General features: G+C 38.6%; 1 protein-coding gene and 2 non-coding genes across 10 annotated transcripts; 1 reads left to right on the forward strand and 2 right to left on the reverse strand.

Annotated features, from left to right (window-relative positions):
* Window positions 1-2,002: 2,002 nt before the first annotated feature.
* On the reverse strand, window positions 2,003-2,075 carry trnaa-agc. Its single transcript has one exon. It is a non-coding gene; the product is annotated as a tRNA-Ala (tRNA).
* A 3,321-nt stretch (window positions 2,076-5,396) lies between these two features.
* On the reverse strand, window positions 5,397-5,469 carry trnaa-agc. The gene has a single exon. It is a non-coding gene; the product is annotated as a tRNA-Ala (tRNA).
* Window positions 5,470-5,533: 64 nt separating this feature from the next.
* On the forward strand, window positions 5,534-25,311 carry brd8b (bromodomain containing 8b). Of its 8 annotated transcripts, XM_046859384.1 has the most exons (20): window positions 5,534-5,633; window positions 6,227-6,323; window positions 7,569-7,638; window positions 7,743-7,792; window positions 8,555-8,677; window positions 8,855-8,935; window positions 9,185-9,249; window positions 9,336-9,475; window positions 10,198-10,389; window positions 10,803-10,899; window positions 12,074-12,199; window positions 13,261-13,436; window positions 13,638-14,105; window positions 14,323-14,513; window positions 14,596-14,688; window positions 14,776-14,844; window positions 15,069-15,351; window positions 15,517-15,615; window positions 22,828-22,872; window positions 23,362-25,311. In XM_046859384.1, exons 1-20 carry the CDS (start codon window positions 5,615-5,617, stop codon window positions 23,419-23,421), a joined length of 2,544 nt encoding a protein of 847 aa, XP_046715340.1. In that variant the 5' UTR covers window positions 5,534-5,614; the 3' UTR covers window positions 23,422-25,311. The 8 variants fall into 8 exon arrangements, with proteins under 8 accessions (XP_046715340.1, XP_046715341.1, XP_046715343.1 ...); XM_046859385.1 differs by lacking the exon at window positions 22,828-22,872; XM_046859387.1 differs by lacking the exon at window positions 15,517-15,615.

The following is a 25,311-nucleotide window of genomic DNA, read 5'->3' on the forward strand; positions in this document are numbered from 1 at the left end:
GGAAGTGGATAGGATTAGTAAGGAAGAAGTGAGAGCAGCGATTAAGAGGATGAAGAGTGGAAAGTCGGTTGGACCAGATGACATACCGGTAGAAGCATGGAGATGTTTAGGAGAGATGGCAGTTGAGTTTTTAGCCAGATTGTTTAACAAGATTCTGAAAGGTGAGAAGATGCCTGAGGAATAAAGATCTTTAAGAATAAGGGAGATGTGCAGACCTGCAGTAACTACAGGGGAATTAAGCTGATCAGTCACACCATGAAGTTATGGGAAAGAGTAGTGGAAGCCAGACTGAGAGAAGAGGTGACCATCTGTGAGCAGCAGTATGATTTAATGCAGAGGAAGAGCACCACAGATGCCTTATTTGCTTTGGGAATGTTGATGGAGAAGTATAGAAAAGGACAGAAGGAACTGCATTGTGTATTTGTGGATTTAGAGAAAGGAGGACAGTGTGACAGCAGTGAAGTGTGCAGTAGGAACGACAGACTGGTTCAACGTGAAGGTCGGAAGAGCCTGGAGAGGTGGAGGTATGCAGTGAAGAGAAGGGGAATGAAAGTCAGTATTAGTAAGACAGAGTACATGTGTGTGAATAAGAGGAAGGGCAGTGGAGTGGTGCGGTTGCAGGGAGAAGAGGCGGAAAAGGTGAAGGAGTTTAGGTACCTGGGGTCAACAGTGCATAGTAATGGAGAGTGTGTTAGGAAAGTGAAGAAAAGCGTGCAGGCAGGGTGGAGTGGGTGGAGAAGAGTGACAGGAGTGATTTGTGATAGTAGGGTATCTGCAAGAATGAAAGGGAAAGTTTATAGGACTGTGGTAAGACCTGCGATGTTGTATGGATTAGAGACAGTGTCACTGAGTGAAAGGCAGGTGGCGGAGCTGGAGGTAGCAGAGCTGAAGATGTTAAAGTTTTCGATGGGAGTGATGAGGATGAACAAGATTAGAAATAAGTTTATTAGAGGGACAGCCCATGTAGGACGTTTTGGTGACAAGGTTAGGGAGGTGAGATTGAGATGGTTTGGACATGTGCAGAGGAGGGACATGAGTTATATTGGTAGAAGAATGGATGGAGCCACCAGGAAGGCCAAGGAGGAGGTTCATGGATGTGGTGATGGAAGACATGCAGGTAGTTGGTGTGAATGAAAGAGGCAGATGTAGAGGAGAAAGTATTAAGAAGACGGATGATCCGCTGTGGCGACCCCTAATGGGAGCAGCCGAAAGAAGAAGAAGAAGAGGAAGAAGGCTATTCAGGTGAAACCTGTATAATATATTTTGATCAACATGTACATAAACTAATGATAATGTAACAGCAGACACTTGTAAACAATCAAGTAAATGAATGTAAAAAAGCATTTGCAATTTAATCTAAGCAACGAGAATTGTTTATATGATCTGCACAAATGACTAAATGATGTGGAGGTTGAACAAGGGGTTTTGAGAATTTCATTTCTGATCTGAGAAACGCTCCAAAGCATTTAAGAAAAAGTGTAAATACATCTGTGATGCTAAAATCAATAGATTCCAAACAGAAGGAAGTCAAATTTTGTGCATTTTCATTCTTTGTGATCCAATCGTAGTTTATTTCAAGAAATACTGAAACTGTGCACCATCAAACTGACAGCATGACTGACAGCAAAGATTTTGATTATCTTGATTGTGAACAATAACAAAGTGACTTTTCATTCTGATGGTAATGAGGTGTTTATTGACACGAATACTTACTTTTGAGAGATGAACTGCACCGTCTCGGATCGCAAGACCCTACAGAGGATAGTGAGGACGGCTGGGAAGATCATCGGCATCTTTCTCCCCTCTATCATGGACATTTACACCACACACTGCATCCGCAAAACAGCATTGTGAATGACCCCACAGACCCGTCACACACATTCTTTACCCTCCTGCCAACAGGGAAGCGGTTCTGAAGTATTTGAGGCGTCACATCCAAACCGTGCAACAGTTTCTTCCCTCAAGCCGTCAGACTTCTCAACAAACTTTGGAAAAAGCCAATTGGAGGATGCGGGCATCGATCCCGCTACCTCTCGCATGCTAAGCGAGCGCTCTACCATTTGAGCTAATCCCCCTGCTGAGACAAATGGGCGTAGTGAGTGCAGTGAGTGCTCTCATGTAGAAGGGACTAGACTATTACAGTTTTTCTCAGTTGCTTTGGGGTATTTCTCGAATCCTAAATAAATTTGTGCTGCTGAAATTCATAGATGCCAAACAGAAGAAATTCAGCTTTGTGCATTTTCAATCACTGTGATCCAAACCGTAGTTTATAGCAAGAAATCCTGAAACTGTGAACCATCATATTGACAACACGACTAAACATTTTGATGATCTTGTTTGTGCACGTTTTTTGACTTCTGGTATTGTTCTTTCCAAAAAAAAACCATTTTGTTTACATGTTGTTTAATTACAATGTTCACTCCTGTTAATAAGGAATTATATTAAGGATGATTCGAGAAATACTCCAAAGTAACTGAGAAAAAGTGTAAATGAACGTACAAAAGCATTCGCAATTTGATCAAAGCAACGAGAAATGCTCTTATGATGAGCACAAATGACTGAAGGACCTGGAGGTTGAACAATTAGTTTTAAGAATTTAATTTCTGATCTGAGAAACGCTCCAAAGCAACTGAGAAAAACTGTAACGTGTCAGTCACTAGTCCCTTCTAAATAAGAGCACTCACTGCACTCACTGCGCCCCTTTCCTTCCACTAGGGGGATTAGCTCAAATGGTAGAGCGCTCGCTTAGCATGCGAGAGGTATCGGGATCGATGCCCGCATCCTCCAATCTGCTTTTCGCTTTTTGTGTTGAATACACATAAATTCATCTTAATTAGGAGCATCAGTGTTAATACTCATACCCATATTTATTCATATAAACAGACAAACATCTTTCAGCAATATACCAATTTACATACTTTACACTTTTATATATACGTGCACATACTTTTGTTTCTTGCATTTGCAATGTATTCATTTATGTATTTTGTATTTCTTTCCATCAGGTGTCTATAATTCATGTCTAAAATTTCATTGTATTTTGTAAGGAATTGTTTGCTGTACATATTACAATGAACTGTATTAGTAGTATTAGTTGTAGAAGTACATGTAGTTGGTATTGATTTGGAGCCCCCTAGTGGAAGCTCTAAGTAAAATGAGTTGTCATCTGATGATCTCATTTAAGTGAATTAATGATATTGTTTCCATTTGAGGCCTTTTTAGATATATACTTTAGATCTAGTTATATGAATATGTTTTTAGTTATTTAATCATTTTTTATTTTCTGTACATTTTTAAGTTAGGCTGCCTGTAAAACGGCATCTGTACATGCAAGAACAGCACAGTAGTAGATATACACCGATCAGGTGTGCGTGTTTCTGGTTTGCAAATATTAAGGATGATTCGAAAAATGCTCCAAAGCAACTGAGAAGAACTGTAATATATAATGTTATAAATTAACCATTAAATGGACACGTTTGCATTTGCAAGTTAAGGAGGAAAAACAGAATATTTCTTAAAATTGATATATATATATATACACAGGGAGTGCAGAATTATTAGGCAAGTTGTATTTTTGAGGATTAATTTTATTTGAGGATTTAATTTGAACAACAACCATGTTCTCAATGAACACAAAAAACTCATTAATATCAAAGCTGAATATTTTTGGAAGTAGTTTTTAGTTTTAGCTATTTTAGGGGGATATCTGTGTGTGCAGGTGACTATTACTGTGCATAATTATTAGGCAACAACAAAAACAAATTCATACCCATTTCAATTATTTATTTTACCAGTGAAACCAATATAACATCTCAACATTCACAAATATACATTTCTGACATTCAAAACCAAACAAAAACAAATCAGTGACCAATATAGCCACCTTTCTTTGCAAGGACACTCAAAAGCCTGCCATCCATGGATTCTGTCAGTGTTTTGATCTGTTCACCATCAACATTGCGTGCAGCAGCAACCACAACCTCCCAGACACTGTTCAGAGAGGTGTACTGTTTTCCTCCTTGTAAATCGCACATTTGATGATGGACCACAGGTTCTCAATGGGGTTCAGATCAGGTGAACAAGGAGGCCATATCATTAGATTTTCTTCTTTTATACCCTTTCTTGCCAGCCACGCTGTGGAGTACTTGGGCGTGTGTGATGGAGCATTGTCCTGCATGAAAATCATGTTTTTCTTGAAGGATGCAGACTTCTTCCTGTACCACTGCTTGAAGAAGGTGTCTTCCAGAAACTGGCAGTAGGACTGGGAGTTCAGCTTGACTCCATCCTCAACCCGAAAAGGCCCCACAAGCTCATCTTTGATGATACCAGCCCAAACCAGTACTCCACCTCCACCTTGCTGGCGTCTGAGTCGGACTGGAGCTCTCTGCCCTTTACCAATCCAGCCACGGGCCCATCCATCTGGCCCATCAAGACTCACTCTCATTTCATCAGTCCATAAAACCTTAGAAAAATCAGTCTTGAGATATTTCTTGGCCCAGTCTTGACGTTTCAGCTTGTGTGTCTTGTTCAGTGGTGGTCGACTTTCTGCCTTTCTTACCTTGGCCATGTCTCTGAGTATTGCACACCTTGTGCTTTTGGGCACTCAGTGATGTTGCAGCTCTGAAATATGGCCAAACTGGTGGCAAGTGGCATCTTGGCAGCTGCACGCTTGACTTTTCTCAGTTCACGGGCAGTTATTTTGCGCCTTGGTTTTCCACACGCTTCTTGCGACCCTGTCGACTATTTTGAATGAAACGCTTGATTGTTCGATGATCACGCTTCAGAAGCTTGGCTATTTTAAGACTGCTGCATCCCTCTGCAATATATCTCACTATTTTTGACTTTTCTGAGCCTGTCAAGTCCTTCTTTTGACCCATTTTGCCAAAGGAAAGGAAGTTGCCTAATAATTATGCACACCTGATATAGGGTGTTGATGTCATTAGACCACACCCCTTCTCATTACAGAGATGCACATCACCTAATATGCTTAATTGGTAGTAGGCTTTCCAGCCTATACAGCTTGGAGTAAGACAACATGCATAACGAGGATGATGTGGTCAAAATACTCATTTGCCTAATAATTCTGCACTCCCTGTATATATATATATATATATATATATTATCAAATGATGTGCTACAGCTTGCTGCTCCTTCATATTTCATACTTGTAGATGGGATTTGTTTTGAGAATTTGCTGTTTAATTATAATTTAGTTTTTATTCAAAATAGAATAGAGGTAAAATGAGTGGAGAGAAACGGATGGAGGATAATAACAATTAATTAAAATTATTACTTTTAATCACGATTATTATATTAAATATATTATACGTTTATTAATAATAATAATAATAATAATAATAATAATAATAATAATAACGTCAAAGAAAAAGGGCGAGTGGAGGATGCGGGCATCGATCCCGCTACCTCTCGCATGCTAAGCGAGCGCTCTACCATTTGAGCTAATCCCCCTAGTGGAAGACTCATATTCAAAATACGTCTTAACTTTAAGTCGGCGCTCCTACAGAGTGGAAGACGGAAGTGTGCCGGAAGCACAGACAGAGACACAGAAAGCGGTGTAAACAGAGTTAGCTAGTAACATCAGCTAGCAGCCGATATGTCCACCGGAGTCGGGAGTAAGTGACGATAAATATGTTACGCTGGAAATCTGTGCATCATCGGATAATACACATGAGGGAGCAGACATTAAATCTTGAAGCGCACTGGGTTTTTATTTCCGACCTGCAGTCAGACATGCTAAAATAAAGACGAGCTAGCTAGCGTGAGGCTAGCTAACAAAAAGCTAGCTAGTCAGACGGGAATCTAAGAAATAAGTGAATTTAACACAGTTTGTTCGAGTGTAATGTGTATTAAATAAGGTTTATATACTTATTTTGTCATTGTGTTTGTTTGCTTGCTTGTTTAGCTAACAACGGATATTAAGAGCTGGCGTAGCTAATGTATGCTAATATTGAGTAATATTTTAACTGAAGATGTAGTTTATGTGTATTAGGACACTAATACTAATTCTATTAGTAGCGAGCTTTTGTAGGGATTTGAGAGCTATTCGAGATCAGCTTTTGAAAATTAACTCTCATTGGTAAACTATATGTTAAGAATGTATGTGAGTAACAGTGATGTATGTGTGTATGTGTGTATATATATATATATATATATATATATATATATATATATATATATATATATATATTGTTTTTTGTTTATCTAGAACATAAGATGCTGTCCCTTGGGCCAACCGAGCCATGGTCCATCCGGGAGAAGCTTTGCCTGGCTTCCTCAGTGATGAGGAGTGGAGATCAGAACTGGTGAGAAACGACATCAAGCACATTTCTTCTATCCTGAAATTCAGGATTAAATCTGGATTGTTTTTTTTAGATTACAGATCCGACAGTACGTCCACTTTATGAGGTCTCAGATGTACTTTAGGCAAAGGGTCACCTTATCTATTAGTTTCAATATGGGTTTCAGCGTTAAAACTGATGCAGCATTCACTTTCTATCCTTTCATCTCCATCCGAAATAGTGCAAGAGTTCATCCTATTATTCTGTATGGTAAAAAACAAATTAAATTGATTACTGTTATTCACATCAGCAGCTGACGATACCAAATGATAATCTTTTTGGACGCAGCATTAACTGTCAAAAACTCTTAAATGAGAAGTGGAACAGACCATGAACATAACACATGCAGTCAAATTTGAGAACCCTTTGTGATACACCTTAATTTTTATGTACAGTACAACAGGAGGGTAATAAAACATTCCTGGCAGCATTTATAAGCTCAGAGTTCTTACAGTAAATGCTGTTTTCGAATAAAATGTAACGTGGCATTTCTAGCTGCTTGAAGTATGTAACAGTAATCAATGTGGGAGAAAGCGAACATATCAATCAGTTTCTTTTAACCGTAGAGAACAATACGGTGAAGTCTTGCAATATTTGGGACGGAGGGGAAATGATAGAAAGTGAAGCTTGCATCAGATATAACCTATACATTTCAGTTTTATTTATTTAAACTCCATAAATGAATCATAAAAGTTTGAGAGAAGAGTGTGAGAGATTTATGATCAGCAGTATTCCTAGAAAACTCTTATCGAACTGGAAATGAATACAATACATATATAAGATGTTTGAAAAAAGCAGCATGCTCTCAGGAAAACACTTTATAACATTTAACATGATAATTATGCTTTTTGGGTAATTTACAAATGTATCTGTATGTACCTGTCTGTATTAATATTATCCTGTCCGCATGAAGATTCTAAAGATCCAAGTACCGTGACGATATATTTGGACGTGGCTTAGGGCTGCACTCTTCACAAACAATTTTGCACTCAAGTCTCCATCAGTGAAAGGTTGATAACCTCAAAAATGACATTCAGTGTAATCAGGATGAGCATGGGCTCCTGTATGAGTCTTGTTCCTCTCAAGGTTTCATCCTCATACCATCTCAGGGAGTTTTTCTTCACCACTTTTGCCACAAGCTCGGTCATGAATAATTTTTTGTGTTTGTGTATCAGCATGCCTTGAGTTCTTTTACTCTCCTTCTTACAGGGTATCAGTCAGCAGGGCCATCAAACCTTTCTCTGAGCCAGGCCGCCCTCCAGACTGGTTTTCTCAAAAGGTATTTAAACTTCATAAAGTCCCAGGCAGGGCATTGTTTAACGTATATGTTCCTTCAAACATTGACTCTCACGATTAACATGAATTGCTTCTCTGTGAACACAGCACTGCGCTTCCCAGTATTCAGAGCTGCTGGAGACCACAGAGGCCCCAAAGTAGGTGTCACAAACAGCATAATGTCCAAGTCAGATGCATACAGATAGTAACGATATTAGAAATTAGTTTCTATTTGCCTACAGTAAGGTTTAGCTTATTTTGTCTTGGACCAATGAGAATTATTACACAAGTGTAAAACAATTACACATTTGCACCGAACCGTTTCAGAACAGGGCTTTCGGTTTCACTGCACATGTGTACCAAATGCAATCCTTTTTTATTTTCGGAACATCCAAGTTAAAATCCGAGTTCTGTCACGAACGTATTAAGTGGAAAACATTTGTTAAGGCATGTTGAAATAAGTGGAACATATCTTTTAGAAAATTTTATATTAAATGTAAAACACCCACTTTTACACACATCTGTGTTACCCAAATGGGGTCTAACAAATGTGAACTATTTAAATAAATTTTTCCATCAATTTAATTAATTTAATTTGTGGCAATTTAATCAATATGATAAAAAGTGTATTGCATTAATTAGATTTATTTGATAATTTTTATATATATTTTTTTTCCCAAAATATTTATTTAATCAAATAGGTATTTTTTTTTTTACAGTTGTTCAAAAATTTAAACTATTATTCAACAAATGTTAATAATAATAAACTGCATCAATAAAAAAGCAGCAAGCAATTTTATGTTTTGATTTCTTCCGCCCAACTGTACCATAATTGAACCGAACCGTGACTTAAAAACCGTATCGTACCGTGAATTTTGTGTATCGTTACACCCCTAACAGTTTGTTTTGATGTTCCTCAGACGGAAACGTGGCGAAAAGGGAGAAGTGGTAGAGACCATCGAAGACGTGATCGTGCGAAGACTTACAGTGGAGAGAATAGACGAGCTCAAAAGACTCCTTAAAGACACTCAGGAAAAATACAGGTGCTTGACCTGACCTTTGCATGCTGTTATTGGAAAATAATTTATTTCAGGGTGTTCACAGTGTCACACTTTATTTTTATTAGTCTTTTTATTTTTCCTTAATATATTCACTTTTTAATCGACGAGTATGTAAAGACTGGTTTTATTGAACTTTCTGTTTGTTTGTGTTGCCTGTAGGAAACTAAAGAAAGAGGTGGATTTGATTCAGGCAGGACACATGGACTCCAAACTCGAAGAGCTGTGGGGAGAGATTGAACAGTAAGTGCCATGCTCCTGGCAGTGTATAAGAGAATATCCTCTGTAGGAATAATTCACCGAAGTATATGGTAATGTGTTGATAAAGTATGTAGTTTTGCTGCACAAGAGCACAAATACATGTAATATAAGTTACAGTACATATCATACGTTATTGAACTCCTGTACCCATGGGCCTCTGGTGTATAAGTTGTTTGTTGGTAAAAGTTTGTGTTACACATTCATACTATTGTGTGTGAATGAATCTGACAGAAAAAAGAAGCAGGAGGAGGAGGAGGCCGAGCAGAAGAGGAGAGCCACAGAGTCGGCCTATCAGGGTAAGTGCAGAAGAATTTTATATCGAATGAAGATAGAAAAAAAAAAAGGACATGATACTAAAAAATTTTCCTTTTTATTTCTTCAGCACGACAAGCTGCTAAAAACACTAAGAGGCACCCGAGCATCACTGTCCGCTCTCCACTAGGGGTGGGGTCACCCAGCATGGACCTCCCACAACCGGACACCCCTCAGCCAATCATAGACGAGTCCTGTTCTAGTCCTATGGTGAGTCCACACCCCTTTCTAGCGGTTTCTCAGGCTGTAGCTGTTGATTATTTTAGTAATCGCGTATTCTACCAATTACTGAGATTAATTGGGTAAGAAGTACTTTTTCTTTATGAGAAGAGCAACACTGTACAAGAGTAAAATACCCCGAATACTAAAAAAAAAAAAAAAAAACAGCACTGTACGATGTTTTCTTTGGAAACTTTGTGGTTTTCTTTGGCATAGGAAGCCTGTTTGCGCCACATTAATTGCGAGGAAGAAAAACTCGGATTTGGCAGAAATAAAGTTGGAATTACAAGAAATACAGTCAGAATTAGGCAAACTTTTATATTAATGGCAGAACGGGCTTCTATGTCTCTTGTTTTTTTACTGTCTAGAGCACTTCAGAGTTTAGTGGGTGGTGCGCCAGTACTAACGGTCCGCAGGGAAACACAATGCTCTGTCTGTAGTTAAAATGACCAAACTCATTTTGCCTCGATGCTATTTTGTATTCGAGTTGCTCGAGGAATCATTTCAGCCCTAGAGGTTTCTATAGAGCTTAATTGGTATTGCTTTGCACATTATATTATATTTATATATTTTTCCTGAGGAAGAATTTAATCCCACCACAGAGCTGAACAGACCAGGGTCTGCTCATGACTTTCTATCAGTTGCAGCCAATTCGCTAGTGCAGAACCTTTTGACCTTTTATTTATTGCCATCGTAATCTGTATCCTGCTCAGGCCCAGGGCGCGCCCGTGTTCATACCAGTGTCTGAGCCTGCAGGCCCAGTGCATAAAGATGGAAGCTTGAGTGCTTTGATAGACGAATCCCCACAGAAGAAACTCCCAAATCAGAAGGCCACTCCTCCTCCTTCACCTTTGCTCTCTGAGCTGCTGAAGAAAGGAAACCTCCTCTCAGCCAGCCCCAGACTGGTGAGCTTCACAACATTTTCTTTTAGTGAAAAGCCTTTTGGTAGAATCCTATAATAGTTGGAGAGCATAGTAGGCTTCTTTATGAAGCTAAGTATCTCAACATCTCAGTAAAGAACTGTCAACCCACAGAGAGCAGCGTTTCCCCGCGTCACAGCTTCACACGCGTGTTTCCTTAGGGTTTATTATTTTTCTTCAGCTTTCCCAATACAGATTTTTTGCTTGTCAGATTAAGGTTGTTAGGAAGTTGTACTTAGATATTTCAAACCACTGTATGTGTGAGGATGTAAAATCTGTGCACCTTCACTTCGTTGGTGTGCCTCATGTCAAAGATGTTGGTACAGCAGCAGCGGTCTGAAATAGATAACATTTTAATTGTGTTGTGTTGTTTGATAAAGGTTGTGTGTTGTGTACAGGTGGTGGAGGGGGAGGTGGCTCTCAGTAATGGTGCTCATGGTGTAGACATACATGTCCCTGCAGCCGTTCATTCTGCCAGCCATGACATCTCGACAGGTAAGCGCTCATCCCCATCCCGCACGGCATCTCGCTGTACAATGCGCTTTCAGACAGTGGAATGCGACTGTTAGAGACTAATCTCTAACAGCCGAAGTATTCAGATTTATTTTATGTTTATAACGTAAACCGATTATTTACCCATCAAATTCTATAATTCAACCACCTACCAAAACACCCAAGATACCAATCTCACATTAGGACTAAATATTCAGGCCCAATAGTCCATGTCTTTTAATCTGTGAAGAAAATGCTGTAAAATCTCAAGTGTTATACTCCATAATTCGTTAACTTATTGAATTAGTCCTGTTTTAAATATGCTGTGTATTTATGTATGGGACATAAAAAGCAATACTTAAACCAGATATTGAACAGTAATTCTTTTTGCTTGAAGTTATTCTGTGTACAGCGCTACAGATTATGTTTGCTTTGTCTGTCAGTGTAAAAGTACAAGCTCTATTTAAATTTAAATGTGTCCTAATATCGAGTGTTTTGAGACTAAATTAATACTATGGCAGTGGACAAATCAGATTTAATCAGATCAAATAGATTTGGCAGCCATATATATTTATAAAACTGTTTAAAAAAAATAATAAATTCTTTTTAATGACTGCTTGCGATTAAACTCTCTTGCTTGCACACTGCAATACATCTCCTCACAATGAATAAATGTTTCTTAGGAAACGAAGACACTTGCCAGGCTCATATGTTTTAATGCGAGGAGAAAATGTTTATCAGGAATGGATAATTATACAGAATCTAATAAACTCATTCAATATTTTTTTTGTCTGTGAAGCATATAAATAATTAACGAGCCCTCCAGTTGTTGTGTTACTTTAGCAACCACATTTATTCCTCCGCCACTTATTGGAGACACGGCATTGAATGAATGAGTGGTTGAATGTTTTATAGGATTTATTAATGGAGGTATTACTGAAATCATCAAATGAATTAGATTTTAGAATTTTTATTATTCCAAAAATATCCTTCCTGTTTGAAGAACATACTGGGATTGGATTAAATCTGGGATTGGAATTATCTTTTGCTTTGCAGCTATGCCTGGACTATATTCCTGTCCATTGTATTTGCCTAATAGTAGTGAATCTGCTGCTTTAGTATGTGTGTTTGTAGCGCTTTATTCGTGTCTGTATTTGTGTGTGTGCGCACGCGTCAGATGCACCAACATTATCGCGCTTGTTGGAAGGTGCTCCCACAGTCCAGATGCCAGCCAGCGCTGAGCCCTCTAACCCCCCAGCTGTAGCTGCTTCTGCTTCTGGACTCCACTTTATACCCAGCACAGGTCTCTGCTTCTCACACTCTTTATCACACTTTCACTGCTGTGCTTCTTCTTCTTTTGTCATTTTATAAAGTGATTGGTAAGCAAAATACGTATATAATTCATGGATTTTGCTATATGTATACAATACATGTACTTCAATGTGCATACTTTGAAACACATAGTAATGCCATGTAACAGAGATGTTCCTGGAGTATTTCTTTAATCTGACCACAAACTTGCATGATACAGTGGCTGTCAAAATTGCATTGTTTTTGAGACACATCTATGTTCCTGGTTTCTATACAACAAACTATGTATAGGGCAAAACCACACAAGGATCTAACAGTGAATGATTTGAAAAATGTTCTGTGAACAGATGAGTCCAAATGTGATGATATTTGCTTTAATAGAAGAACTTGTGTAAGATGGAGAACAGGGTAGAAGATGTTAACAGACTGCCTCACCCTCACACTCAAACATGGAGATGGAAGCTTAATGGTTTGGGGTCTTAATCAACTGGATCACAAGGTCAGAAAGAAATCTCCAACAAGTGAAGAACAATTTTGGCAAGTTTTACAAGAGGCATGCCGAAGGATTTTAGCTGAATGTGTGGAGAAACAAATTATCCAGGTGCCAAGAGTGTGTAAAGCTGTTATTCATGCTAAAGGGAAGATTTTTCACTGAAAGTAAAGTTTATTCATAGTTTATTTGCTTGGTCATAGTAAATCATCATACTGTTAAATGACCTCGTTTGTTGCCTAAAAAGACAAGGAACATGCATGTGTTGTTTAAAAACTATAGAAGTTTAGGTGTTTCCAAACTTTTCCAGACTTTCATTATTCTAAAATCTGGTTTCATGTCTTTATAAATGTTTTTGGTTAAGCTGTTCTTTTTTTGCTTGTCCATCCGTGCACAGTCAACTGTTGCCCATGACAATTGCAAAAATCGTGTATGGATATCACTTTGATGAGCATTTTGTTAGCTTTTTGCTGCAATTCCACCAAAGGCACAGTGCATCACCACAGCCACCAAAACACACAAGGAGAAAAAACAATGTAATTAAAGTTGGTTTGTGTGTTTAGGTGCTACAGTAGCAGAATGTTCGGGTACAGAGTCGGTGCTGGCTGTTCAGTCTGGGGTGGATCAGACTGTGGGAAGAGAGGGTGAGCTGGTGGAGGACATGGTGGCTGTGTCATACATAGAGGACGAGTTGGACCTGGCGACAGTGGGAGATATTATAGCCATTATCGAAGAAAAGGTACAACCAACAGAGATACACCAATGCAAATACAAATGTTGTCGATGCTACACTACGGTTTATTAACATCCCAGATTGGCCCTAATGATGTTTTAAATTTAGGGGCCAAATTACCTGCTTTTTTTATTATTTTTTTTTAACACTTCCACCAAAATGCAGCTTCTTTTTTCAGCCCATTTCTTTTCACCTTCTCCATCTCAGGTGGACGACGCAGAATTTGATGCGGCTGCAGCGGAGGCTGCTTTTTCTCTGTGTGATGAGACCAGTGTCCACCCCCTCGTGGACCCCTGGGAACCCCAGCCCTTTAAACCATCTGAGCCAGAGTCCAGAGTTTTCCCCGGTCCCCAGCTTAGCTCTTCATCACCTGTGGCAGCTATTGTGGTAGAATCTGTTATGGTAGAAGAGGTCGGACAGGCTGCAGTGTCTGAGATGCCCACAGGGGACCCTGATTCCACACCTTCAGTGGTTCCAGGAACCACACATGAACCTGAGACAGCAGGGGACGAAGAGAGGGATGGAGAGGAGGACGGAGCCAGGGAGGAGGAGCAGACGGAGAACAGAACACCCAGTCCAATGGTGAAGTGCGAGAGCGAGGAGTGGGTTCAGCCTGAAGCAGAGACACCCTGTCTCGACTCGGAGGACAGCTCTGCCTCTGTGAGAGACCCAAAGGTATGGGATTGAAAGAGATTCCATTAAAAATATAACCTGCCACCAGGTTTCCATGGTCACACAATCAGAGATGCTGCTTCCCCTATGCTATGGATTGACCCTAGTATTTGCTGCATGGGTTAAGAAGGCATAGTAAAACTGCACTTCTGAACAGTTATGCACTTCTAACAATATCAAACGCTGCTGTTTTATTTTAATCTCTCTTTTGGAACCCTAGGAGGTGAAGGATGAAGATGGAGGGAGTGAGGTAGACGCAGATGAAGGGATGGAGATGAAAGAATGCGGGGAGGGCCCATATCTTTCAGAGGTCGACCCACCAGCCAGCGAGAGTGAGGACGGGTATGGCACTAACTCGCAACGCTACACCACCGCAGACTCCACCGCCAGCAGTCCCGCTTCATCCCAGTTGTGAGTAGTGCGTTTGCACATTTGAGCAAACGTGGGCATGATATCAAGGCAAATGTAAAAATCTCTTCTGTCTGGATTTCAGTTCGATGTGTAGTGAGGATCAGGAGGCTTTGCAGGCCCAAAAAATCTGGAAGAAGGCCATCATGCTGGTGTGGCGTGCTGCAGCCAATCACAGGTGAGCTTTAGTTGATATCAAATCACATTGTTTAATCGTGTATTATTTTCTGGGAGGTGATTTGCAATTTTTTGTTCGTGCGTGTAGGTATGCAAGTGTGTTTCTACAGCCTGTATCCGATGACATCGCTCCTGGATACCACAGCATCGTACACAGGTAGCAAAACACATTGGAATGATAAAGGGCTCATATTTCAAAGAGCAAATACAGTTGAAATTGTTTTCCACATTTTATATTTATATATCAAATAGTTCAATAATAGGTGCTATTAATTATAAAAAATCAGATTTATCTCAGATTTTCTAATTATTATACAAAGCAGCTGTAACTGTAAAATCCACTGCCTGTCAGTCAGTCAAACCTCCCGCCCCTTCAATCAGGCCCATGGACCTGTCTGCAATCAAGAAGAACATTGAAACGGGGCAGATCCGCACGACAGCCGAGTTCCAGCGGGACATCATGCTAATGTTTCAGAACGCAGTCATGTACAACAGCTCGGACCACGACGTCTACCACATGGCCCTGGAGATGCAGCGCGATGTCCTGGAGCAAATCCAGCAGTTCCTGGCCACTCAGCTTATTATGCAGACGTCTGAATCAGGCATCAGCGCCAAGAGCCTGCGCGGGCGAGAGGCCAACCGTAAACAAGATCCTAATGACAAGGTGAGAAGTGCACACTCAACATGCTGATTGCAGTGGGACGGAGAGCAATCCGGAACCCGATTAGAATTAATCATGGCTGGAGAAACAATCCCCAAGCCTGCTAAAGTCCCTGTCAATAAGGATAGCGTTACACCCCCTCCCTAACCCACAGTCTCATATACTTAGAGCCTGAGCCCAGCACACAAAGATGCACATTTAGAGCCAGAACCAGCTGCCATGCCCAGAAGGAAAAGGAACAACTCCAAACAAGATACTAACAAACAGGTCAGTGAGATTAAACACATGCATACACACAGAACCAGTTTACGCCTGGCAGTTTCATGCAACTGGCATCCAAAACAGGTAAAAGAAGCCCATTTAAATCGTATTGCTCTATCCAAGCGTAAACCTCTCTCAAAAACCTACATCTTAACACACATTCATTGCCTCTACATCTACAGTGTGTGATGGTGGTATACACAAAATGCTCGGAGGATACACAGGATAAATGAAAGACCCTCCCTTGTAATTGTCAACGTTTTTTCACAAGCCAAACTAGTTATAACCATATCAAAATTTCACTCGCCTGCTCTGCACCAGTGGAAATTAAAAACCTCGTTTACGATGCTGATTAAGTAAGTAAGGTTTAAAAGTTATTTCAAGTTTTTGACTTGTGTTTGCAAAGAAGAGGAAAAATTTGGCTTATTTATAAAATTAGTCTTATTTGTTCTGATTATACTTAATAGGGCTGAGTTATCATTTATTTTGCAGTGACGGTGTATGTATTTTTATGGCTGTAAAAAGATTAAATGCTGCATAATAATTAACTGAGCTCTTTATGGGTTACAGCTAATTAGCTTGTCCTCTTTTATTTATGTTTTTCACAAAATGTTCTGGATGGTACTTTCAGTCTCAGAGCTTTAAACTAGTACTAGGGTGTGCTTTTGTCTTTAAGCAGTTTTTTGGAATTGCTCTGGATAAATGTCTTTTTCAGGAACCGGTGAAGGATTTGAATGTTTTCATGAAAATTACATTTCTTGTGAAAATAGATTTTATTTAAAGTGGTAGAATTTTATACACACTGATTTTTATTCATTAAGTGATTTAGTAAAATTGGCCAGTAACAGTATGCTGGTGCAGAATGTGGCATACAGAGCATTTGCATATTCATATGTCATATAATAATGCACAATATGATAATGTGTATACATGGATATTCATTATATTCAAGGTGTGAGCTGTATTCTTGACACACTGGGATGGAAATAAATATGCAAATACACTATATTTTTCCCCAAACTGCACAATTTGGAGGCACATAGGGATGTCTTAAATGCATTAGCACTACATTTTTCCCCTTTTACCTAAACTGGAAGATCAAAACCATGACAATGTGCACAAAGTAAGCTCCATGAAGATATGCTTTAAATGGGTTGGAGTAGGAGATCTTCACTGGCCTGCTATAGAACTCTGATCTTATTATAACCTCAAATGTGGACCAATCTTATAGTCAGGTGGTCATAATCTTTTGTCCATATAGTGCATCAGTTTGGCTAACAGTATATTTAGCTAGTCGGCCTCAGTGAAGATGCCAAGAGACTCTGAGACTGTCTGAATGTCATCTCTGTCCTCATGATTGTGAGGAAACACCTGGTAAAAAATCACAATGATCTATGCAAAAAAAAAATAAAACAATCATGTAGGAGCGAGAAACAGCACAGGAAGTTGTTGGTCATAAAAGATTTTGCATACAATACAATTATTTATATAATAAATGTTTAATTTATACAAAATAAATAGAAAGAAATCAATCAGGATACAATCCAGCATCCAGTTACATGAGAACGCCAGGTGTAAATATGGTCTTGGACACTTCAGGAAGCAACAAACAACATCCAGTTAACAAATGCCTGGATGTAATTTTCATCACAATGATCAGCACAACTGAATGCTCAGAAAGATCACCTGATGGTAAGTTTTCAGCATGTTAAACAGGGTTAAAGCTCAGATTCACTACATACTTAGTGATACATTATTCTTCTATCGTCACATTGGCATATAAACACGGTCCCGCTCTTGAATTAGCTGTAATTGTCTAATAAAATCACACACAAGGTGATTCCTAACTTTCTCTGTGGAGATTTTATTGCTGTTGCTGGGTAGTATATGAGCGTGTCAGTGACGGTTTGTGGCTACATGATCTGCATGAACCTGTTCCATATGCATGATCCCTTACACACTCGCCAGACCCGAAACAAATCCATGTCACCATTACCTCCTGTTCTCCATTGTTGTTTCTGTTTATTTATTTTAGTTGAAATAAGCTGCATGCTTTGTAAAGCCATGAACATGGGTGATGCTGAAGCAGCCTGAGGGCCAGGTTTCTCAAAGCCAGTGCTTGTTCCATAAAGGTTCTCACAGTATTTACTTCTAGTTTATTGTCCACCTGCTTGAGAGATATCTGGTATTATTGTTAAAATATCATCAAACTGGTTAATCAGTTTACATTGGAGGCAAAAAAATGGACTGTTTGCGCACACGTGCTGCTCTGGCAGTTCTGTCTCTCAGGATATTAGGGCTGTTGCAGTGTCGAGGTTTCCTGGTTGGTTACAGTGTATTGAAGGAGAACTTCAGGTCCATTGACCTTTTACAAAATACAGATGAACTAAAATACATTTTCAGCATGGCTAGTCACGAGTTCATTGTTTCACTTGAACATTTTGGTGAAATAAAAACAGAAAATGCATGAAATATCAGGAAATATACTGTGTGTGTATATATATATATATATATATATATATATATATATATATATATATATATATATATATATATATATATATATATATATATATATATATATATATATATAATATGTATGTATGTATGTGTGTGTTTATATTGGGAGAAAATGCTCTCATTATATACACATGTAAATGTACATTAAATGGTAAATGAATTTCTGATTCAACATGTCTACCATTTTTTTAGGGGACAGTAAATCTGCTATACAAACTGCACATTGGCTACTCTAAAATATATCCAAGCTTCATTTCTATAGTATTGTCTCTTGAGAAGATACGCTGAAATAGCAATGTGAGAGGTGTACTCACTTTTGTGAAATACTATGCGCACATATATATATTTAAATGTGTGTGTGTGTGTGTGTGTGTGTGTGTGTGTGTGTGCACGTGTGCGCGCATAGTATTTCACAAAAGTGAGTACACCTCTCACATTGCCATTTCAGTGTATCTTCTCAAGAGACAATACTTTTGGCATTTCATCCAAAATCTATGCCAATGGTGAAAATGAATACAGTTTAATGAACACACAGGAACATGCAGGTTTCTTTTAAAAACAATCAGCACCTAGGTGTCTCCAAACCTAGCACTGTCGATATACTGGAAAATATAGGATCTTTATGAATCCATCAGTAGCCAATGAGCTCATGACCTCCGACAATGTAAATAAATGTGTGTATGATTTCCTCACTGTAAGGTTTTTGGGAAGCTTGGCCCTAAAAATGTTATGTTTAGTTTATTTTTAAAGCCACAATTTTTATGTCACGTCATCATGTATTAGTGTTTTAGTATTTGTGAAAAAACATGCATATGCACACACTTCAGTGACTTTTTACCTCATTCTCTCAACTTTACACTATACAAGCTCACACTCAACACAATTCATGATCTTTGGTGTGTGTGTGTGTGTGTGTGTCACTGTCATCTCTTTTATATTCTCTTATCAAACACTGATTCGTCTTTCATTTCAGTACTTCAATTAACACGCCCTTATTGATTTTCTCTCACAATTTTTCCTTTGTGGATTTCCCTCTTTCTGTTTTGTGTGCCATGACATTTTTATTACATGACAAGTTTGTTATATGAAATAATCTCTGGTCCTTGAAAGCCCAAGAGATTACATCCACATTGGTAAAAATGCTTTCAGATGGCATTCTGATGTTAATTAGCTTTTCAAAGTAATACAAACACAAAAAAAAGAATTAATAAAACTGTGGGTAAATATCTTTGTAGGCCAAACTGTATTCAAGATTGTAGCTACATTAACATTTTAGTAGCAGAGATTTCCCTTCTATTTCTGTGTACATGTTGATAAATGACAATCATAGAATCGCTTAGCACATGTACACTACAGCTGACAAAAGCTCCCAGCGAGCCAAAACATACAATGAAAGTAAGCCAAAAGAGTAGTATTGCATCCTTTACATTTCCAAAGAGTATTTAGTTTTATCAGATTAATGAGGGAAAGATACAGCTTTATGCTCATCTCTGAAAACAGCCAAGCTCTCAGAGGCGTGCAATGGGCAGAGCTTAAGAGAAGTGCCCATACAAGGAATTCTGCCATTTATGACGTCATGAAGGGACTTTCCAAAACGTTTATGAACCCAGGAGTGTATTTGGCACAGAAATACTGTCATACTCAATCATTTTTTGGAAATGTTCCCATGTTTATCATGAGAATCCATTTAAATTTGATTTCTTATACATCCAGTTAATATTTAAATGAAATTCTGTGCTTGGGTCACGATACCTCCATGCATAAAATTGACCAGATATATTAATAAATTCAATAAATCATGGGTTACATTAGCAAGTCTCCTTCATCTCAATTGAAATTCTACGAATTGCAGCGCTCTCATAGGATGCAGATGCTTTTTTCTAAACTAACCGTACCATCATGAATGCCACATTCTTAAGTAAATGCTCCAGTAACCGGTATGATAAAGCTGTTTTATGTATGACTTGTTACCAAAATATTGGCATCATGCAGCAAACTGATTGATCTGCTAGCTAGATCACAATGCAGGTTGCTGTCAATGGGGAGTGTGTACCTGCTGTAAAATCCACTCGCAACTACACCGTCCTCCAGGTTCATGGAGGATTGGGTGTCGACAAGGGCGTGATAAAAAAGCGTACTGAAACTCAGTTTCTTCTGCTTTCGCTTTCATTTCCATTTCACTGCTACTGAGCGTGTGTGCTAGTGTCTTCATATCCTGCTAAAACGTGTTTGTGCTTTCTCCAAGTGTCAATTTGTGTAGATGATCAATGTGCACAGTTTCTGTTCTGTGAATTCACTGCTTTAAAATGTCAAGTCCAAGATGACAATATCGTCTTCACTATTTGTTCATTAATTGTGTTTCCACTAAGGTCCCTTAAATAGTGTATGTTCCTTAAAGGGAAACTCATAAATGTAATAATTTTTTACTAAATTGTTTTAGTAGTAGTGTGTTTTACCAAAGAGGTGAGTGCTACACTGTGATGAAGGTTCATCATTCAGATTTAGCTTATTCCTTATGGTGTAAGAATGCAAATATATACCCCGGAGTGTCTAAAGCAAATACACTCATCAAGCCTGAGATCATTGAAAATCACTAAGATATAGGTCGGGTAGTGGTGGGAGCTTTACTGCTGATATTGTAAATGAGAAATTAGACATTATTAAAGTATTAAAAAACACAGAGGCTCTATTTTTACATTGTAAATGTAAACTTTTACAGACACATTTAACATCAATCCAACAACAAACAAAAATAAAATGCAGATAAAGTTATTTGCTATACATTCATTCATTAACTGAACTTCAGAGCTTCATTTAGGTGGTTTCTCCACATACTATATAAAGAAATATTTGTGGGCACTTTGAACATCTCACTCCACATTTAGTCTCCTCTTGATGTTGTTATAACCTCCACTTTTCTGCGAAGATGTTCCACTAGAATTTGGAGCGTGCTCGTGGAAATTTGTGCTTATTCGGCCACAAGGGTGTTAGTAAAATCACGTACTAATGTAGGTCAGGTGAGGATGCCTGGGGTGTGGTCAGCGTTCCGATTCATCCCAATGGTGTTCAGTAGGGTTGAGGTCAGAGATCTATAGCATTTTAGTTTTGGCATTTGGTTTGTTTACTTTTTACTAGCAGTTGGATGGTACTTGTTGATAACCGATTAATCAACCATTTTTGTTTTGTTTTTTTAATGGATACTGGATAAAAAACAGTACAGAATTATGAAAATGTGCTAAATATAATAAATATAAATATATTACTTATATTAATAAATATTGAGGAAAATAAGACGCATTTAAACTAAAACAAAAAGTAACACTCCAAATACAGTAATCCCCATTTAAACAAAAAACCGAGATAAATGGGCGCCACCTCAAAATTATTATTTTTTATTGTTTAAGCCGTAAATCATCCTCTTACATGCTTTAAACACACACAAAAACATTTGCAGGAATATTGTGAGATGATTTGTATAATTTGGTAGAAATACAGTACACTGTATCACATTCATAGTGAGTACATGTACTGTACAGTATACAATTCTATAGTAGCCTATGCGTAGTTTCTCTGCTTGTTTATTGGTTGAAGTGTCATGACATCAAAAAAGAGTTTACGTCATCACATTCTTTACTTACTGTACTGTATTAACATTTTACTTCATTTTATAATTAATAATTATATTTTTTTAAATAAATTTTATTATTTCAACATTAAACTCCATAAAAACAATTCCCTATACATTTTTGGTCTATGGTGCTATCTGCGAGAGACCGGGAAAATCAGCAAAACAAATTAGTTATGTAGCAAATGCAATTTAGCGATAAACCGTGGGTACAAGATTCGAACCGCAGTAAAGCAAGGAGATTACTGTAAATAAAAACAGTTACATCCAAAATAAAGGAAAAAAGACGCGTGGTGTCAGTAATTCACCTTTAGAGGCCGCTCTAGTACTATATAACGCAACCTGGAAAAACTATCAGTATGGACTTTTGCTGATAGTTCCAGAAATCAACTGTCGGTGCCAATTAATCGCAAAAACGATGAGTTGGCTAACCTCTACTTTTTACTCTCTGTGCTGCTGTAATGTGTGGATTTCTTTCTGGGTTGAATAACATTATCCATTTCTACAACAGACCATAGATATTACTGTTTTGAGAACATCAACCTCAGGGTCATTACGCAACTGAAAATAATGAAATGGTTATAGATAACCAAGTGCTGTTACCATGTATTACTGTATATTCTAAACAAGAATAAGTCTGATAATAATTTGACTCTGGTCACAGTGTCACACCGTAACATACACTTGAAACATGTTCTCTGTTGGGAGGATAAGCAGAAGATTGTTATAACTTCATTTCAAATGCAGCCAGAAATCCAGCGCTGGTTCCTCTTGTGGAAAAACTCCTGACGTATAGACACTTCAATTTATCAGAGTGAATTAACAAATGAAATCCACAGACAGAAAATGTCTGTTGCTTTAAATGCTTTTCTGTGTGCTTTACTCTGCTTTAACTGTCTGTAGATCTGTTTCTATGTCTGTAGTATAATAAATCTCTGTAGGCTGAAAACTTTCTGTTGTGAGTTGCAGAGGGTGTGTGTGTGTGTGTGTGTGTGTGTGTGTGGGTGTGTGGGTGTGTGGGTGTGCCTTGGGGGGGGGGACTCTCTTTCTCACTGCTGTTTGTCCTCCTACAGGACAGTCTCCCCATGGCCTCTCCTGCTTTTCTTCTCTCTCTCTTTGTAAGTATCCAGCTTTTCTCTCTGCCCCTTAAATCCTGTCTTTCTGCTTCTTATGGAAACACACACACACGCGCTCTCTCTCTCTCTCTCTCTCTCTCTCTCTCTCTCTCTCTCTCTCTCTCTCTCTCTCTCTCTCTCTCTCTCTCTCACACACACACACTCACACACACACTCACTCAAACACACACACACATACACACACTTACACACTTCAAATAGCAGGACTGGATAAAGATGTGCTCAGACCACATACACACCTTGGGTTTTGGATGCATACACTTTAATTTTCTTCCATTTTTCTTTTTTGGTAAGAGTTTAGCAGCAAGTTTGGTTTAATTGAGAAAATATTTACACCTTTTTCTCGGCCAGTTTAAATTGTGTACATTTCAGTATGTCGAGTCTTAACAGGAAGTAGTTGATTTTGTCCGGAGAGACGCATATGTCTCTGCTCACGTCCTTCTTCCGTCCCTGCTTTTTCTGTCCTTCCAGGATGGAGGCACCAGGGGGCGCCGCAGTGCTATAGAGGCTGATATGAAGATGAAGAAATGAACAGAAACCCCACAAGGCCTTAAGGACCTGTCTGTGTCTCTCTCCCTCTATCCCTCTTTCTCTCCTGTGGGCTGAAAAAAATGTATCTGGAGTTATTGCATTACAGTGCTCTGATGTGGATGAGGTGATCTCGGTAATGTGTTTTACCTTCACACTAGCAAGCAGCAAATCGCCCACAAGCTTATATTCTGTCGATTGTTAAAAAAAAAAAAAACGTTTTGGTTTATGTTACATGCACGGCTTTGTACTAGCTGCTCTGGAAGTGTAGTAAAGCAAGAAAACGGTCCTAGTTTTTTCTTTAGAGCCTTTGTGCAAATTTAACGACAGCTGAAGGTGAAACCATGCTTAGTTTTTCTTCCATTTTTGGTCGAAATGATTGAACAGGGAACGGAAATAATGGCAGATCAAAAATACTACATGGTTGGTCTGAGGTTGTCATATGTAATTTGCATAGAAATGAAATATCGATCAATATCAGTTTAAATGATAGTCGTTGCTGCTCCGTTTGACGTGCACGGATGCCTGACAGATCTGTCGCTTTGTCTCTTGCTAGTGTGAACTTGAGTTACAGTGTTGTTTCATGCTTTGATCTGTATGTAAATGTTCTTTACCGGGACTCTACAGCCGCGTGAGTCTCGAACACAGGATCAGCATCAGTATGAGGAACGTTTAGGTGCTGAAAAAGGTTTATCTACTTTGTTCGTGATTTGTAGTTTGTTAGCAAAGGCGCTCGGATAGATGTGTGCTGATGTGTGTGAGATGGAGAGATGAGTCACACTATCAGCAGTATGGTCTTTTCCAGGACTAAGTGTCACTCATCTCATTAGAGCAAAGAGAACGCCGACATCCTAAAGCTGAAGTCAGCATTATCTGTCTGCTGAATCAGAACAATATATATATATTTAAAGGTCAGAGATCAGGAGTTGATTGGTGTTTAGTGTCCAAGGTTTTGCATTAAAGCCAGTGTAGCTTGGCACAATGTGACTAATCTTTTAAACAGGATCAAAACTTTACCGTGTAGCTGAGCACTGCCATCGTAAATGCCAACTGGCATCACTTATTATTATTCCATTTCGTTTGTAAATACAAGCTAGCATAGCCCCGTATTAGCAACTTTCACGCAGTTATCCAATCATGTGGCAGCAGCATCACGAGTCATCCTGCAAATACAGATCAAGAACTTCAGCTGTCTGGTTTAAGATGCTTTTCTGTTCATAACAGTCGAGTGTGTGGTTGAGTTGTCTGTCAAATCACACCAGTCTGGTCATTTTCCTGTCCTCTGATTTCTCTGTATGACCAGGTGTTTTTTTTTTTTTTTTTTTTAAATTCTCCTGCTTTTATTTTTTTTTCCCCCCACACCATTCTCCAATTAAATTCAGTAGACCGTAGTGGAAGAAAATCACAAGAGACCAGCGGTTTCTGAAATACATCAGCCTGTCTATTAACAACCCTGCCTCAGGCAAAGTCAGCTTAAGATCACACCACTTTCTGATATCCAGTTCCTGACCTCTATCTGCATGAGTTTATGCAGTGTGTTGCTGTAACATTATAATTGGATTATTGCATGAACATGCAGGTGTTCCTGTTAAACGTGATGTTTATCCTCGAGCATGGTCGTCTCAGTGAGGAAAAAGGGAACATGAAATTAGATTTTGTTTAACAATATACTCAGTGTTCACTTCAGTAGGTGTGCACCGTGTCTGCGCTCAGATGGCGACCTAAAAACAGTGCAGAAAAGTTTATTAAAACAAATGTATATGTATTGTTTTTTCTACTCGTTTTGTGAGTTAATAAAACAAATCTGATCAGCTGGCTTTTTTTTTTTTTTTGAGCACTTCACTACAACATAAATCCTTAAAATAAAGGATTGTGTTAAACTTTTAAAAAGGA

This window comes from Silurus meridionalis, chromosome 10, assembly GCF_014805685.1.
Source record: "Silurus meridionalis isolate SWU-2019-XX chromosome 10, ASM1480568v1, whole genome shotgun sequence".
Classification (NCBI taxonomy): domain Eukaryota; kingdom Metazoa; phylum Chordata; class Actinopteri; order Siluriformes; family Siluridae; genus Silurus; species Silurus meridionalis.

Bases quoted from the DNA above. Each gene is read 5' to 3' on its own strand.
- brd8b (XM_046859384.1), top strand. The intron at 13,437-13,637 runs GTACAACCAACA...TCTCCATCTCAG, and splicing joins TAGCCATTATCGAAGAAAAG to GTGGACGACGCAGAATTTGA. The intron at 14,514-14,595 runs GTGAGTAGTGCG...TCTGGATTTCAG, and splicing joins AGTCCCGCTTCATCCCAGTT to TTCGATGTGTAGTGAGGATC.